This window comes from Calonectris borealis, chromosome 4 (genome assembly GCF_964195595.1).
Source record: "Calonectris borealis chromosome 4, bCalBor7.hap1.2, whole genome shotgun sequence".
Classification (NCBI taxonomy): domain Eukaryota; kingdom Metazoa; phylum Chordata; class Aves; order Procellariiformes; family Procellariidae; genus Calonectris; species Calonectris borealis.
In genome coordinates, this window is record NC_134315.1 from 29,677,127 (window position 1) to 29,695,898 (window position 18,772).

General features: G+C 41.1%; 1 protein-coding gene across 1 annotated transcript in view; it reads left to right on the plus strand.

Moving 5' to 3' along the window:
- ATP10D (ATPase phospholipid transporting 10D (putative)) overlaps nucleotides 1-18,357 on the plus strand; it is a 51,685-nt gene extending 33,328 nt beyond the window's left edge. Inside the window, 12 exon segments of the mRNA XM_075149015.1 lie at nucleotides 580-686; nucleotides 1,568-1,694; nucleotides 4,591-4,775; nucleotides 7,514-7,823; nucleotides 8,474-8,550; nucleotides 9,083-9,208; nucleotides 9,688-9,888; nucleotides 12,494-12,574; nucleotides 12,808-12,912; nucleotides 13,952-14,139; nucleotides 16,641-16,827; nucleotides 16,830-18,357. Coding sequence (XP_075005116.1) covers nucleotides 580-686; nucleotides 1,568-1,694; nucleotides 4,591-4,775; nucleotides 7,514-7,823; nucleotides 8,474-8,550; nucleotides 9,083-9,208; nucleotides 9,688-9,888; nucleotides 12,494-12,574; nucleotides 12,808-12,912; nucleotides 13,952-14,139; nucleotides 16,641-16,827; nucleotides 16,830-17,165 — 2,030 coding nt within the window. The 3' untranslated portion in view covers nucleotides 17,166-18,357.
- The last annotated feature ends 415 nt before the right edge of the window (nucleotides 18,358-18,772 follow it).

An 18,772-nucleotide genomic window follows, 5' to 3' on the forward strand; every position in this document is an offset into this window, starting at 1 on the left:
GGCTAGACAAAAAGCCTCTGTAGGCCATGGGGCAGAAACAATGCCTCCCAAAATCTGTCATCAGGGGGGTAATTTCATGTCTGGAGGTGCCTCTCCTTACTTTGATTCTCAAGGTAAACTTGGAACCTAACTTCCACATGTCCAAAGTTAGGTGAGTTGAAAGCCTGTCAGAATAGTCCACCCCGTAACAGTTATTTTTAAAAAACCTTTTCTGCGAGTGCCCTTTTAGCTCTGTCGCACTAGACCAGTGACAGTAAAGCTGCTTGGATGTCTGTGGCCCAGTTTATTTTAGAAAATGATTTTATCTTAGAAAAACATTTTGCTATACTAGTGGCATCCAAAGATGTATCAGTACCAGATGCATTCCCCCTCTCTGCTTGTGCAGACTGGCGCACTGCATGCTCACTATAGATACAGCCACAGTACATTGTGCAAACATGAAGATACATTCATAGTTAAAATAAAACCTATTAACATTTTGGTATTTTTAAAACGTATTTAGACCTTCAAAATTTTCCTCTAAATTTAGCCTAAGAATGCATATTTAATTTGCTTTCTTTGCTTTATGTGTGATAGTAGGTATTAATAATTCAGAAATGGAACAAAAGAAGATTAAAGAGAGAACTCAGAAGCATTTGGATGACTATGCCAGAAGAGGACTGCGCACTCTGTGTATTGCTAAGAAGGTATTCCTTTTAATACATATTTTTAAGAATGTTTGCGGTCTGTGACCAACCTGAGTCATATCACCAATGGAGCAGACATCACCGCTTCTAAACAGATGCTTCCATTGCCACATTTTGTTTATCCTTATGTTCTCTCAGGAGGAATTTGTAAGTTGACCCAAATAAATTCCTGACTTCCATTAGATTGCCATCGTTGTTGTCAGTTTAGGATGCCAAGCAGCCTAATAGCCTAATTCTAAAACGGGGGTTGTCAAATAGCCTGATTTTTCTTCAAGAGTCCTGAGCAGGTCTCCTTATGTGAAATTTACCCTGCTTGGAATTCCAGACACAGAAAACAAATGAAGTCAGACCTGTTTTATTGGGTTTCACAAACAGTTTGCAGTGTTACAAGCTCTGGATGCAAAACTTAAGTGATGTTTTGAGATTCCATTTTAAATTCAAAGCTGCTCAGAAGTAAAATTCCATAGGGGTTGAAACAGGCAAGAAGCCTCTTTACAAAGCCTTATGCAAAGTGCAGCTGTACAGTCATCAAGCAGTACACAGCTGTGCAGTGATTCTGTGGCTGTGCCAATGCTGCAATTAAAGAGAGTATACTATGCTCACTGGCCTGCCTACCTTCCATCTAAACAGAAATCTGTCAGGCAGCTCCAGGAACCTGCAGGGTGCCGGTGAGTAACCTGGCTTGTGAAGCCTGGCAAAGTAATCTAACACTATGAACATTGTACTAAATCCATGGACGTGTTGGGGCATGTAATGCACTGCCAGGGGCTGCGCTTGTAGGTTCAAGTAGATGGACAGCAGGAGTAACTGTGAGGACACTTTTGAGGTGCCTTTGAAAACACAATATAGATACGTGCCGTATGTTTTCTCTCCCTCTGTAGGTGATGAGTGATGCAGAATATGCAGAGTGGTTAAAGCATCATTTTTTAGCAGAAACCAGTATTGACAATAGGGAGGAGCTGCTGCTTGAATCTGCCATCAGGCTTGAGACCAAACTAACTTTGCTCGGTAGGTAGAAAATGCTGTAACTCCCAGGAAACTGCTTATGGTAATTGGAATTTACCTGCAGAGAGCTGTGCTAAACTCAATTTGTGTAACACATAGCTTTCTACAGACCTGGAATTTATTGTGACTCCTGAATTTTCATAAATCTTGCTGGTAAGTTTGTACTAGTTGTGAAACACACTGAAGGCAGCTAGTGCTTTTCTGTTGTTTGTAAAGGGTAAAGTTCTACTGATTTTTTTTTTTGTTTAATTGGGTTTCTTTTTTGTGCTCACTAGAGCTTTTAAGCGTCATCATAATGAGCATGTGAAATGATAATAACAAATCACAGGCCTGCCTGAGCAAACATTCACGGGGATCCCTCTTCTGGGCATGTTTTCCATCACTGTTGCATTTGTGGCTCAGCAGGTATGCTTGTGCTGTGTCCTCCTCTAATAACATGGAGATAAGAAGTCAGGCGTGCTTCTGCAAGAATCATTCCTCTGATGGTCATTCAGCTGCGCAGGAATGGGGAGGCCAGAACAAAATGAAAAACATTTGGTGTAGATGTGGAAAAGGTAAACTGCAGGCAGTCTGGGATTATAGCTCTAGACCACTGCCCAGCAAATAACATTTGGAAAGCAAAGTGCAAAGACCTGACTGTGATGGTAAAGGCAGCTCATGCTAGAAGCTGAAGAGAGACAGATCCTGTTGCGTGGAAAGGTGTTACTTCCCTCATTTTGTGCCACATCTGCTCAGGGCAAATGCCATAAACGTTGATACTAAAAGGAATTCTGGGATTACTGGCTTCAGTTTCTGGAGAGAAGCCAAAGCAGTGCTGCTAGCTGCTGTAGTTTTAAGGGATGATGTGCTATACAGGTACCCTTTTGCACTGGAGTCAGCAGAGGGAAATCTAGTTGCTGTGGAGACCTGCTGTCCTGCAGGCCAAGGCATTTTTTTGTCTCGTGTCTCTGGTGGGACAGTAAGCGATATGGGTTGGCCCTAACATTAAATGGGAGTGAGAATAAGAACAGTAAATGGCTTCATACTGCCAAGGTGCTTGGTTTCAGAACCTCTGCTAGCTTAGTTACCCCTGCCTCAGGCATATGTACGTTGTGACCTGCAGAGTAGAATTACTTACAGCACTTCTTATTCTGCTTCTCTGAGCCTTCTGTTGCTTTCTTAATAAACATTACCTGGTGTAGCTGCAGCTGTAACTCCGACTGTCCTCTTAGGACTGAGGAATGAAGACTTTGTCCTCAAAGAACAACAAGCAAAAATTCAAATCATCTCAGTATTGCCAGGATCATGGAGCACAGCAGTGGTTTGTAGTCCACTGCGTAGGCAGGTATGAAATCCATATGGCCATATATAAAGCCTCAGGCCTTTATTTGAATGGAAATCTATTTCTGGAAAGAATAGTCCTAACGTGCAGTACTTAAATAAGCACAGATCTGGATCTCAGCAGTATAGATATTGAAACTTGGCTTCTGTTGGATTACGAAGTGATTAAGTACCTCAGAAGGGGAATGTTAGAGTGCCCAAGTTGAAACAACATTTTTCTCTCTTCCCTCGATGCCTAGCAGTGTCTCTCAAAGAAGCTTGCATCAAATAGATCCCAGCATTTTCCTTCCTTCCTTCCTTCCTCTTTTGTTGACTTGCATCAAAATGCAGGCAGAGTGCAGATCAAGGACCTGGAGGTTTTTGTCTTCCTGGTGACCAGGGGCCATGAGCTCTCTGCCCTGTTGGCAGCTACTTACTGAAGGAATTGCTGTAGCATCAGAAATTTGCCTGACCTTTTGGCTCTTATCCATCCCCATATGACAGTCAGTGCTTTATATAAAAATTGCTGGCTAGATTCCCGCACTAGAAACATGCTAGGAGGGAAAACTTCGCTTTGAATTTTTTTATTGTTTGTCTTTCAGAATGAACCTACCTGCAACTGGCTGAAGTTTCTTTCTGAGAAACTCTCTTAGCCTGAGAATCCCACAAGCCAAACCACGTGTCCTGGTTATGATTTAGTACCATTTGTATTGTGAAAAAGCCATGAAAATGTCCTGTACCGTAGTAAATCACTGGCACTGCAGCTTTTCAGAGATGGTTCTGCTTTATGCTGATGTTGTGTTACTTCATTGTTACCGAAACAGAAGATTTTGTAAGCTGGTTTTAGGGATATAGGTCTGCCTGCTGTGCACACCAGAGAAGAGGATATCTCTGTTAAAGTCGCTGTATTTTTTTGTTGAAAGTCTTTTCTGTAACCACTAAGGGGTGTGTGCAGGTGTTTCCTCCCTGTGGGGGAATATGTCAAGGTTGGCAGTGCAGGCAGGAGGAAGGGCAAAACACAGAGTTTAGTGTTATGAATTGAAAGGACCTGGGACAGGAGGTACTGCAGCGATGAGTCGTTGAGAAACCTGATGATGAATGGCAGGTCTTTGCAGCAGTGTGCAAAAATATGATGTAAGAAGAGGGGATTTTGGTGTGGAAAGGTGCGGGCTTGGGACAAGAGGTACAGAGAATTCAGCCTGGAGCAGAGTTGAGAATAAGGAAGAGAAGTGGACCTTGAGATAGGAAGGATCAAGGTGATACATGAAAGAAGGTTTGGGGCAGTCTGAGATAGTCTTGAGAAGCCTGGGAGTCTGTGTCCCACAGCCACTATGGGATGAAACAACCGTGAGAATGAGAAAAGTTGGCTTAAAAGAGTCTTGTGAAGAGTTGGAGGCCCCTGAGATAACGAGGGTATGTGTCAACAATCTTGAATGTGATGGGCTCTGGGCACAGAAGGATGCGGAAGGGAGGAATTCCCAAGCATATCCCAGTAGGGTGTCTGTTTTGAGATGTGGGAGGACCATCTTGTCCTGTCACTCTTGCAGCATTTTGGTTTTGAAATACAGCAGCACTAATCCTTCTGCTTGTCTAAATTAAGGTGCCACTGGCATTGAAGATCGCCTGCAGGAGGGTGTTCCAGACACAATACAGGCATTACGGAAAGCAGGAATAAAAATATGGATGCTGACAGGTGACAAGAGAGAGACAGCTGTCAACATTGCCTATGCTTGTAAACTGCTGGAACCAGATGACAGAATCTTCACTCTCAAATCACAGAGTAGGGTAAGTGGAAAATTACACTTTTAAAATTTTTTTCTCTGCTGAAAAATTCAGTCAGGCTATATCAGAGGGCAATACAGAAAAATAAAATGCTCTCTGCTTTCCCAACCGACCAAAGACAGCATGATTTCTTAGAAGATGAAAATAGTGGAAAACCAACGGTTTGTTTCTTTGCGTGTAAAATATGAAATCTTTTATATGTGTGCAACATCTGTTTCTTTATATACAGTCCCTAAATGATGATTAATTATTTTAATTGAATAGACTGCTTAATCTCTCTTTTTGGTAGATTAGAGAGTTGACATGATTCAAACAGCTTGTGAGATACAGCGTATTAGCAATGTAAGAGTTATTGTCATGCAAATTCTACTGAAATAAGTTTTGTGCTGCTTTGTGTAATATATTCCCTCAGCCCTGCTTGTCTTGCATAACTGTACAAAGAATTGTCTCATTAAAGTACATTGCACGCTATTCAAGAAAACTAATCTGCCAACAATTCTATCAGTGAAAAAGTCACCTTCTCCCCACCACCCAGTAATTGAGTCACGTGATAGAGTGGTTAAAAATGCTGCTGGTTTGGGAGGCAAGTTTAATCTTACTTGATTGTTACGTCCTTTTGTGGATGCTTATAACCAGCTGTTTTTCAAATCTTGATTTTTATCAATTTTGGGTTTCTTAAGAGAGAAATTACTAACTGTAACTGGTAAAGCCAACGTATGAAATGTCTCTCTGTCCTGGTTTCAGCTGGGATAGGGTTAAATTTCTTCCTAGTGCTGTGTTTTGGATTTAGTATGAGAAGAATGTTGATAACACACTGATGTTTTCAGTTGTTGCTAAGTACCCTGCTAGTCAAGGACATTCAGCTTCCATGATCTGGAGGAGGCTGGGAAGGAGCATAGCCAGGACAGCTGGCCCAGCTGGTCAACGGCGTATTCCATACTATGTGACATCATGCTCAGTATGTGCATGGTAGGCGTGATCCAGGAAGTAGCAATCACTACTTGGGTATTCGTCAACGTGGGTCGTGAACAATTGCATTGTGCATCACTCATTTCATATATTCTATCATTCCCCTCCCCTCGCCCCCCCTTCCTTTTCTGTTCTATTAAACTGTCGTTATCTCAACCCATGAGTTTTTCTCACTCTTACCCTTCCGATTCTCTCCCTGTCCCACTGGGGCGGGGGAGTGAGCGAGCAACTGCGTGGTGTTTGGCTGCCTGCTGGGTTAAGCCATGACACTCTCCTCAGAGCAGAGGCATGAAATCACACTTCTCTAAAGGACTGGAGGATTTTTCTAAGACCTTTTTGTTTTTCTTTTTTTCTCTGCTTATATGTTATTTTAGAAATGCAAGTTGTATCTGCCATAAAGGATTGTGTGGCAAGTGGTAACTGTGGGGAAAATAAAGTGAAAAAGAAAGGATTTTTAGTCCAGTTGTGTTTGAGGAAAACTTGGGGTTTGATTTTCACTAACACTTTTCTCTTCCTTTTTTCCTACTGGGGAATGAGTGTCTTACTTGACAGTGAAAACTGAGCCCCTTTTGCAGAAGTGCTCATCCTCCCTCTAACTGGGCTTTGAAATAAAAAGGCAGGATTTGATACTGTTGCATTCCAAAGTAAAATAATGAGAAGATTTAAGAATATGTATTTTCTTCTATATAGCATGCGCATTACATGTATTGATATGAAGAATCTTTTAGGCATCTTATATTGATAAATATAAGGTAAAAAATTCCACAAGGCCAGGTCTTCAGTAATTCATTGCAGCTCACCTATAATCTGATTTGAAATGCACTTTTGGCTTTGCATGCCAGACAAAAGAAATGTAGAGAGCAAAAGTCTTCTATCAAAGCTGTATTTATATTACAGAATCCTTAATGGTTGTTTTTTCTGCTAGTCTATGAACATTTTCTGATTTGCTTCAGTTTTTTCCCTTCTTCTAGTACAAGGAGAAGGGAAAAAAGGCCCTTTTATTAACAACAGGCTGCATCCTTTGTGATTTTAAAGGGTATTCAGCCTCATGTCTGAGCCTTTCTGGATTCAAGTGAAATGCTACACTGTTGTGGTTTAACCCCAGCTGGCCACTGAGCACCACGCAGCCGCTCGCTCACCCCCCCGCTGGGTGGGATGGGGGAGAGAATCAGAAGGGTAAAAGTGAGAAAAACTCGCGGGTTGAGATAAAGACAGTTTAATAGGGAAAGCAAAAGCCGCGCACGCAAGCAAAGCAAAACAAGGAATTCATTCACCACTTCCCATCGGCAGGCAGGTGTTCAGCCATCGCCAGGAAAGCAGGGCTCCATCACGCGTAACGGTTACTTGGGAAGACAAACGCCATCGCTCCGAACGCCCCCCCTCCTTCTTCTTCACCCAGCCTTATATGCTGAGCATGACGTCATATGGTATGGAATAGCCCATTGGCCAGCTGGGCCAGCCGTCCCAGCCATGCTCCCTCCCAGCCCCCTGCACACCTGGCAGGGCATGGGAAGCTGAAAAGTCCTTGACTAGCGTAAACAATACCTAGCAACAACCAAAACATCAGCGTGTTATCAACATTATTCTCACACTACATCCAAAACACAGCACTATACCAGTTAATAGGAAGAAAATCAACTCCATCCCAGCCAAAACCAGGACATACACAAGGGCAGCATTTGACCTTTTCTCCATGTGTATTTTATAAATTGAAAAGGGAGCCAGAACATAAACAGTATTTAGTAAGTTGCCTTTCTCTTGTCTTTAATTAGGATGCCTGTGCCTTGGTGATGAGCAGAATTTTAGAAGGCATCCAGAAGAACACTTCTGCCAAAAAAAAAACCAGTCAGAAACTTGGGAATGTCTCCGCAAGTCCCTCCACCCAAGCTCAAGGGTTCAGTGCAGGCCTGGTTATTGATGGAAGGACTTTAGAGCATCTCCTTCATGACAGCCTGCAGAATATTTTTTTGGAACTCACAGAAAAATGTCGGGCTGTGGTCTGCTGCCGAGCCACACCACTGCAAAAGAGCGTCCTGGTCAGACTGGTGCGAAATAAGCTGAAGGCAATGACATTAGCTGTAGGTGAGTCCTGTGGTTATCTTCTTTTCTCTGAAAAAGTAGTAGAGGGTAGTTTCTTCTCTCCTATGTTTTTGTTACTGTCTGTCACAAAATTTACTTTACAAGGAAGATAATCCTTTGAATCATAGTTGTCTCTGGCATAAGATGATGTTAGTCTTCTGAACTAGCAAATTTAGTCCATAAACTTACTCATGGTAATCTACAGCAACAAGAACAGCAGCAGTCATGCACAGTATTATGTAACATAGGAGGCTCCCAAAGGAGCAAGTAAGAGGATTTCCCTTGTCATTCCTCATCACAACTCCCCAAAATAGGGAGGGAGAGGGGAGATGATAGGCTATGATTCAAAACACCCATCTTTTCTGTTCCAGCATACCAACTAAATTCTGACAAAAGGAACAGCTAATACCCATCTGGAGAATATAGCTCAGTTCAGTCAGACCTTCCGCTTACTAATCCTGCTTTCTGTAGAGTTTTCCATAGGCTGCACTGTTGGCCATAAGAATGTTTTTCTCTGAACTCTCTGGTGTTCTTGTATATTTGTCTTTTCCTGCCACCTCCATGGCGATGTGATAGCCAGCAAAGCTGCCTCCAGGTTGCCTTCCAAATAAGAGAGGTTAGTTTTGATTTTTCCTCTTTTCTTTTCTCTGAAGGCGATGGTGCCAATGATGTCAGTATGATCCAGGTGGCTGACGCTGGTGTGGGAATATTGGGCCAAGAAGGCATGCAGGTAGTGTATACAAAGCCAGCTGCAAATGACATCAGATTCCATTTTAAATCTGTTCAGAGTTCACCTTGGAGGCCCAGTGGCTCCACAGTCCATTACCATACACAGGCAAGAGTTTGCAGCCTGAGCCCACAGCTGGGCCTCAGCGCTCTTCCAGGAGCACTCAGAAGCTGAATGCTGCAGGGTTTCAAACTCCAAACAACTGAGCTTGCTGCCTGTCACCGAACTGTCTATTACTTATGTTCCTGCCAGGAAACAAGCAGCCTAAGCATCAGTGATTCCTGTGCAGTTGTGTGGTAATAATAAAGCCAGCCATGCTCCTGCCTGTGTTGTGATGGGCTGAGCCGTGTGTGTTAGTGTAAAATGTTGTATGGAGGGGCTCAGATCTGAGTGAGGGTAAGACCATAAGCACTATGTATAAAAAAATCATAAAATAAGAATTTCCAACAGTAGGCAAGTTGCTCACTTGGCAGTATCTGAAGCCTATCTTTAACAGTTTGGATATAACATATCCTGTCTTTCATGTGCGTTGCAGGCTGTGATGGCAAGTGACTTTGCAATCTCTCAGTTTAGACATCTCAGGAAGCTGCTGCTTGTCCATGGTCACTGGTGTTATACCAGACTTACCAACATGGTGCTTTACTTCTTCTACAAGAACGTGGTATGTAGCTGTCCCATCCCAGGGAAATCACAGTTTGCCTATTTGAGAGTGCTGAAGGATTTAATGGGGCTTTATATTCTTTTTTAGTTTCTATTGTGAATGGGTTCAAAAAGACAGAAAAAGCATATGTCAAACAATTCAGTTTCCCATTTATGTCTGCAGAGACCAGAGACTCTTATTCCTTGGACTGAATTTCCCACTCAAAGCCATTGTTTGATTTGATTAAACAGTGCGTAACGGGCATTACTAATGTGGTGGCAACATGACAATTTAAACAAGTCGTGTCCAATTTTGAAAGGTAAAGCTGTGTGCTAGTCAAATACAATTTCAAAGTGTGGGATTGGCATGAACTCCACAGCATTTATACTTAATTTTCCACAGATTACTGTAACCAGACCTAAGATCTGCTTGTTTTCCTCCTGGCTTTTAAAACACTTGTCTGCGGGTAACATTTTATCATGTCACCTTCAACTTTTCAGGCCTACGTGAACCTCCTGTTCTGGTACCAGTTCTTCTGTGGGTTTTCAGGCACATCAATGACTGACTATTGGATCTTGATTCTTTTCAATCTCCTTTTTACATCGGTGCCACCCATCATTTATGGTGTCTTGGACAAAGATGTGTCTGCGGAGATACTGATGCAGCTCCCACAGCTCTACGTGACGAGCCAGAAATCTGTAGTAGGTTAAAGAAGGCTTGGCCTGAAGCAAATTGAAATGGTCACTATTTGAGCCATATCTGTCTGTCTTTCCTTCATGGTTCACATCAGGCAAACATGAAGTTTAAAACCACTGTCTCTATTAGAAAAACATCTAGGCCTGTGCACAAATGTATGTGCACAAATAAAAGCTGTTTTTTCAAAAGTTTTTTGTAGGCTCTTTTCAGCCATACACCTAATCTTATCAGACATTTGGATGATAAGAGAAATTAAGGACTTCAGCTGAATCAATGTCCTAGATAAACATCGTTACCAGCATGTTCACTTCATTCACTGCCTCAGCTGTCGATGTGGTTCCTCAAAATGGGTTTCTTTTGAGCATCTGGGCTTACTTCTAAGGATAAGGGCACTAGCTACTGTTTTTCCACTGTCATATAAGGGTCTCCACTGCCAAAGTAGTCAGGAATGGGTAAGAACCAGAGCAGATTCCTTTCAAATAACCCTCGAGAAAGTTCTGTCATTCAGGGTTCTTTGCCCCTTATGGGTATGTTCTGGAATTTGCTGGTGGCGCTTTTCTCCCATACTGTCCCTCATATGCTCTATAAGTAAATTCTGTCCAAACATTTAGCACAGAAAACCACAGGGAGTGGGGGTTAGTTACTAAATCAAAATTATATAAATCAGTAAGCTTTTCCCTAGTTTCTGCTTTTCTCAGCATGAATTCTAGCATAATTTTAATGTTATAATTTTTTTCAATTTAACACTTAGTTAAAACAATATTTTTATTATAACAATTGAAGGCGGTGACATACTGAGCCTGAGACAGAATAGATACTAGTAGCCCAGAGAGAGGAAACATTGAGCATATGATTCACCTAACACTCACCATTTTCTTTATGATCTTTATGATTAGCCTTTCGATCATAGCCTTTCAATAACAGACTGGACATGAGGAAGCATTTCTTTACAGAGAGGATGTTAAACACTAGAACAGGCTTCTTAGAGAGGTGGTCGATGCCCTGAACCTGTCAGTGTTTAAGAGGCATTTGGACAATGCCTTTAATAATAGGCTTTAACTTTTGGTCAGTCGTGAAGTGGTCAGATAGTTGGACTAGATGATCATTGTAGGCCCCTTCCAACTGAAATATTCTGTTCTGTTCTATCCTATTCTAACAAATACTATTTAAAAAAAAAATGAGCTACAACATGTTGCATACTAGTTGTATAGTCTCATCTGTACGACCTGGCAGAAGTCTAGGTCTGGTTTAGAAGGGAAAGAAGGTCATACAGTGAAGGGACGATTTGTTTTGTTTGTTTGTGGACTTTTACATTTCTTTTTACATACCCTTAAATATTTTATGTTGCTTGGTTTACGATATTTTTGCAAAACTAAGTACTCTTTTGGTACCAATCCGAGCCTCTGTAGACTGGTTGGAGCACGTCTGTGCTTTGTCAGTCACAGAGAGTTTTGACTAAGTAAATGTTACAGGGCCTCAGGATTTGGCCCTTTGTTTTGATCTTCAGGATATGTAAGGTGATCTGAGCTGAGATGAAGGTTTTGAGGCAACATAATCAGAATTACTGCATTACACAATGGTTTTTCTCTTTCTCTTTTTTTTTTCCTTAACTTTTAACAAAGTTTTTCTCTTTTGTTCAGCACAGCATTGCCTTGCTCTGTGGTTGGAATTGTTAAGTAGTATATCATTTCCTTTCTTGCATGGAAGGGCAGTGAAATAATTGCTTTGAATTAAGTGCAGTATAGAAGAAAGAGAAATGCTTTAAAAGATGTAGTATCACAATATTGCACATGACATCACAAGTGCAAAGCTCTGTACAAGTTATAAGAACGGACAGTAACTTGGATTCATCTTCAGTAATTTAAAGCACTTCCCTGACAGGCAAGTAAGAAGACAAGTTTCCCACACCACCTCCAGAGAGCAGTTCAGTTCTTGAAAGGGCTGAATGGCTTTTTGGAGAAACCCCTCTCTCTCCACTAATTGTAGAGGAAGTCCTGGGTGACTAGGCTGCTCACCTATGTGTCTTAATTTAGTGCCTGAAGGAATGGCATATATCTGAGCCAGGGTACATGCAGCTATGGTTTCATAAGCGGTTGAGCTGTCATAGCAGTTTGCTGCCACTGAGTGAGGAAGGCTCATTCCTTCTCCTCTTCTCCCTTCTTTTCTTCCCGTTCCCTGTTTTCACCCACTACCTTCCTTGTGCCAGCTCAGTTGTCCCATCAGATCCTTCCAGGAGCTGATTCAACTCACTAAAACAGCAATGTGTTATTCCAGCAAAAGTGGGTCTTGGCATTCAGTGATGGTAAACTGCTAGGGTAATTCACTGTCCCCCACCCCCCCACACCCCCTTCCTTAGTACTGAGTTAGGTAAGGCTCTGGCAGAAACAGCTGTAAGATCAGAGTTCCCAGATCTGGCTGCTGATTTAAATACTAACAGTTAGCTACATGTGTGGAGCTCTTTGTTCTTATAACACAAAAGATGCCTCTTCACTGGGAAACTAACTAGAATTACTTCTGCAGATAATCTTTCCCCAAATCCAAATTAATGCTAATTAAGGATGCAGCAATTTGTTCAGTTTGTTTCAATGCCATTATGTTTTTTTCTTACAGGCTTACTTGCCTACAACTTTCTGGATAACCTTGCTGGATGCGTTTTACCAAAGTCTTGTTTGCTTTTTTGTGCCTTACTTTGTAAGTGCTGGACATTTATACATTTTTACTAAAAACCCAGGCAAATTAGAGAATAAAATGAAGTGTTTGATTTTACTTCCTCATATATAAATGTGTACTAACAGGATTGTCACTGGAACTAAGCTGAACTGTGTGCGTGCAAATATGTATGGTATTGAAACTATTCAAGCCACTTTGTGTATTAGGACTATACATAAAGAGTATATTATGCTGATTGCTGTCTTCCTTTACAGACTTACTATGGCTCAGACATAGACATTTTTTCTTTTGGAAACCCTATAAACACAGCAGCGCTCTTCATAATACTGTTTCACCTTCTCATTGAGTGCAAGTCTGTGGTGAGTACTTTGTTTCCAAAAGAGTATATTCCTAACAGAGTATGTGCATAGAGCTTTCATTAAAATTAAATAGAAGAAAGAGTTTCATATACAAAACAGAATAAGTATAAAAGGGCCAAGACCTAAATATTTTGTTTATGTGACCATGTGAGCTCTCCTGATGTACCTGTCATTGGAGCCACTCGTATGACTAAAATGAACAAAATTTGGCCTCAGAATTATTTGTGAATAGTGAAAGGATCCTGCCTTGTACAGTGATTTGGGGGATGTCTGTTTAGTTTTGCAAATGGTAAAATCAACCAGTGATCTACTGAGCCTTCATTAGTTCCCAAAGCTTGCATCTCAAAGACAACAACAGAAGGGAGGATTTTTTTTTTTTTAAATTTTATTTTATTTTATTTTTTGCATACCAACATCTGAAGGAAGAATGGGGACAATTAGGTTAAGTATTGCACAAACATGGAGTAAGAGCCTGTCTACATGCTAATAATTTAATTCAGATAAGACATAATTGATAATAAAGAGAATAAGAGCAAAATAAATGCAACAGCTAGAAGTCTATATGATTACATAGACTATAGCTATATACAAAAATCGTCCAGCTTTTAGAGGGTTTATCACAACACATACTGAACTGACCGAGTATTTTGGATTTAAAAAATTGTACAGATTTTGTATTTCTTCCCAAATACTTATTTTTCAATTTTTCACCACAACAGAAAACAACAGACAGAATTTCACTTCAATTCAGACTGAAATTCAGCTTTTTATTTAGCACTGAGACCAATGTGAAATTATTTAATTTTATTTACTTTTGAAATATGAGAAATTTTTCCATGAAAAAGTGTTCTTTACTAAGCAGTTTAAGTTTTAAGTATTTAAAAATAAATAAAATTACAAAATATTGTCTTTTTTTTTCAGAATATTATCTAAGCAGATCTATCCTCTGTTACATTAAGCAGGTGTCCTTGGAGGAAGATCGTGTGCATATTCATGCATGCATGTGTACATCTGATTTCTTTCCTTTTCTGAATTGCAGACTTGGATACATACAGTAGTTATAGTTGGCAGCATCCTGTTTTACTTTGTCTTCGCTCTGGCTTTTGGGGCAACCTGCAAAACCCACAACCCACCATCAAATCCTTACTGGATCATGGAAAAGCACATGACAGACCCAGTATTTTACTTAGTTTGCCTCCTGACTACTTGTGTTGCTCTGCTACCCAGGTGCGTTTCTGTTTTATAATTGCAGATTGCTGTTGTTAACAAAATTAGTTTTCTTTGGGTCAGTGATGCTATAAATCTCTCTGGCTAGAGGTCTTCCTCCTCACCTTGCCCCCAATGTAAAGAAAATTTCATAACTCTACCAGACCAAGCCATGTGAGGACAGCTCTTTAGTGACATGTTCTCAAAGTAAATTTCAGTAAATAGAAAATTTCTGTTGTGATTTATATTATATTAAATTATTTATATTATATTAAATATTGTCTTTGGAGGGGGAAAAAGTAATCTCTGTAACCACAGAGTTTATAATTTATATACAAGTCAGTCAAATCAGTGATCAAAGTTGAACATGTACTAGACATAGAAGTACTGTGCTTAATCTGTGTTTATTTGTGAAACCATTTTCTGTTTGAAATTAATGTCATGATTATATATAAGAATATTTGGAATGAAGAATGCATGTACAGGCTTCTTTGTGGGGTGGAAACATGCTGACTAGATTCACAAGGGGTCCTGAGTTGTGTTTTTATCATGCCTAATGTTTAAGTGCTTTACCTCACTGAAGAAGTCATAACTCCAAGTTCGATAACTCATTCGCCCTGGAAAGGCAGGATCGTTGGAGGAGGTCCCAGACACCAGCGTGCTGAGCAGGGAGACACCTGAGCGAGCCAACAGAGAAAAACGAAGTGTGTGACAACCAGTGAAAGAGACTTCATCAAACTCTCGGTCTAGCTCTATTTAGTAGCCACAGCCATCTTCCTTTCACTGGCTGAACATGAACTCAAGTGTGCAGCCTATTAGCGAAGTGCCTCCAGTGCTAATTTATTCATTCTTCTGTGTTATGTCTCTTTCTTTCCCTCTCATATCATTTCAGAAAGAGTTTCAGACTTGAAACTGAATTGCACAGACAGATACTGAGAGAAGTGCGAGGAGAATAACTGCTGTTTCCTCCTTACCTGACATCATTTTATACCGTTAGGCACAGTCTGAGCACACTTTCTGGATCAAGTGCTGCAGTACAGGCTGCATGAGTTGCCAATGTCCCCGTCTGTGTCTTAAGCACATCAGCCAGGGTTTTGCCGCGCTCACCAGAGGTCATGAGTGATCGCTTTGGTTCACACTTCAATTCAGCAGAAGGACAAACGGTGAAGTGCAAGAAACATGTACGCTCTTCCCTCCCCATCCTTGCTGTCAGCTTGGCTTCAGGTGGTGACAGCAGAGCCTTTTCTTTCACACACAGTAAATCTCCCTTACACGACAAATAAATAGATAAATGCTGTTTTAGGACCTTTTGGTAGGGCTGTAGAGAGCCTAGGTAGGAGAAAGCTTTCAGCTTGATGACTGCTTCCGATGTACAGGTGTTCAATTTTGAAGACGACAGTGTTTTTCATGGTTAATTAAATGCAAAGTATTTAGACTTACCAGTGAAATTCATTTGCACTCTCCCTGTGCCAATACCTCGGAAGATTTGTGGCTATTGTGGCTAATTCAAGCTTTTCTACTTCAGTCATTTGAAATAGAAGTGCCTATTATGGAAGCACTGCTGTCACTCATATGTTTTTTTCCTTGCTTATTTCTGATGTAATCCTTTGTGAGGTGCTGAAAAGCCTCCACTCAGCGGGGACTGTGAAGCTAAAGGGTGCTCTGCACCTTCTAGCCTGAGCTTTCGCTGGAGTTTTTAAGGAGTAGTTCTCTACAGAGGGACAGATGTTGGATGCCCTGTCGACTGAAAATTCACTGCAAAAATCTATGATTAAAACCTTTGCCCAACCTAAGTTGCCAGTTAAGTCAGTTCTAGTATGAAGTATGCCTAGAGTTTAATTACTTGGAACATTACTTGTACTCCATATTCCTCTTACTGCATGTGATGTTTTGTTTCTTTGGCCTTTGCTTTCCTATTCATTCTTGCTTCTGGTGCAAAAGTTAAGAATTTTAGAATGATGCTCTGCCTACTCTTCTTAGCTTTCTAGGGCTATATTAGTGCTACATGATCAGTGCAAAACAGCAGTGATAAACAGCTTCTCAGTTGGAAGCATGAATTTTTCTAGGCCTGATTTTTTCCACAATAGCTCTTAACTCCTTATACGCACACTGAAGTGCCAGGGAAACTCTAAACTGCACACTGATTTTGATGCCTTTTTTCTGGGGTCTGACACTATATGCAGAAAGTTCCACTTTCAGTGTAGTTGGGACCCCGGCCCTTCATTGAAGTTGCAAGTGCACATTGCTGCAGTAACTAGTCTGTGGGAGAACCGTGTTCTGGACAGAAAAATGGAAGCACCCGAGATCAGTATTTGTCTTTGAAAATGCCAGTTTTAAAACACGTTCTGGTGCAATTGCTGGCCTCACAGTTTATGTTCACAAAATGGCACCTGCAAAAATTGTTTCAGAGGCTGCTGCAGCCGCAGGGTTACTTGAATGGTGTTTGGTTTCCGTTAGTGTTGCTGGAAACAGTTTTGAGTCTGCTTCTAAACAGCTTATTTGAAGCTGTGTTTATTTTGTAGATATTTGCTGAGAGTTCTCCAAGGAACATTGTTTCCGTCTCCGGTGTTGAGAGCCAAGCACCTTGACAGACTGAGCCCCGAGGAGCAGAGGGAAGCAATTAAGAGATGGAAAGATGACTGCATTGTAAACTGTAGAGCGGAGTTCCAGGCTACTTCTGGGTCTTCCAGCTCAGCCACAGGTGCTGTATGAGCATTGATGAAGGCATTGCCAGTGTTTTGCGAACATCTAAAACACCTTTTCAGGCCTGTTCAAGAGATGGGTTAGTAGCGGACACCTCCTTCTTACCAGACATTCAGGATGAGTCTGAGAATACAAATGGCTTGAACTCTGAAAAGACTGTATTTTGGAATTCATCAAAGGAAACTAATTCAGACACATTTGGCAATAGTAACTCATGTGCCAAAGTCTCTGTGTGTGCTTCTGAAGAAGGCAGCAGTGCTGTTTCTCTAGCACACAAAGCAGGTTTGAATTCTGTTTTGTGTGAAGAAGATGCTTTCATGTATTTTACAAAGTTGGAACGCTAACTGTTTAAAACCCAGGAGTAATAACTGCTGATTTATGAGACCTTGTGGTTTTGTTTTCTTCAGCCAAGTTAGACGATGCACACATTTCCTTAAAAGCTTTTTTGTTTATAAAGCTTTTCGATAAGTTATTGAGATGTTCAAGATCTAAATGGCTGGGTTGTTTTTTATATTTTTTCACACAGTATACTTTGCATACTGCTTATTTCTTGTATGCAACATTGCATGATACCTCGTGATGTTATGGACAGGACATGGCACGAATATGGATTTGCAGGATCCAGTTCAAGTAAGCCAACCTGCTCCCTTGCACTGCTATCCTAAAATCCTAGCATTCCCTGGGATTCACCACTTGCTAAAGTATGAAGTAAGCAGAAGGGCTGGGATGTAGCATTACTGGTTGGCTTGTTGCAAGACTCCTCCAGTATGTGTATACAGTAATTGTTCTAACCATTGTGTCCAGTTTGTTCACCAGGCTATTGCATGGGCCACGTCAGTGCTGGCCAAACACAATTTTGACCATCAGAAGAGCAACCCAGATGAATCACGTGTCTCCCTCACCTTCCTCTTCCACAAAAAGAGCAAATCCTACTGCAGCCTTTTGTTCTCCATGATAGTTCATACTCCTGCTACATCCCTCCTTTTTGTCTCCATGTGCCATTTCATGTCATTCGCCTGACGGGACTTCTTTTCCTCCTCACCCAACTTAGGTGTTGGCTGCCTGACTTTTCTCTAAACTCTACCTCATGCCTGCACTGCAGAATTGTCTGCCAGTGGCAGTGGGTAGCTTGTCTGTCTTCAGGTCTTCTCTTATAAATAGCTTCTAGCTGATGACATTACTCCTCTTCACTCTCAGGTGTTTTTACATTCCTCCAGACTTTTACAGTAAAGAGCTTAAGTATCTCTAAAGGCTGCTCAAAAGAAGGTGTAACCCATTGCACCTCCCAAATTTGAGCTCTGTTGCTCATCTGTCTTGAAGATGTCCTGCCTCTGCCAGTTTCCCACTGTTCTGCACACTCTGCAAAAGCTGGCTGAAGTGCATGTGGCTACTTCTTGATTCCAGACTGTCTAAAATATTGCCTCCTTTTTACTTCCTTCCCCAAAAAGTTACATGGCCAATTTATGGAGGAACTTAGGAAATTGTTTGTATCCACTAGCACCTGTTGAAATAAACAGTTCCCTCAAACTGTAGCTGCTAATGAATTATTAGTATTGAGCCCATTTTTTGGTTCTGTTTCTTTCTAAAACTCTGCTTTCGAATTGCCAAGATTTGTGTGTTTATTTTTAGGCACCGTGTTTGGGACAAGGGCTTTGCTTTTTAATTGAACTATGAGCTTTCCATGTCAATGATCAAGATTACATATTCCACATCTTTTAAGATCTCTGAAAGAATTTAAACAAATGCTGTGAGGTCTGAGACAGCTGCTGCTATGCAGGGCAGAAACTGAGGGCATGCTAAGTTCATTCAAATGCAGGTCACCACATGTTATCAAAAGTTTAAAAGGGTTCTGTTTTCGAAAGGTAGAATGTCATGAGGGCTGACTCCTTCCCTGGTGTTGGTGAGGAGAAAAATACCCTTTTTGTTTAGCCTGTAGAAGAAAAACAGTGGA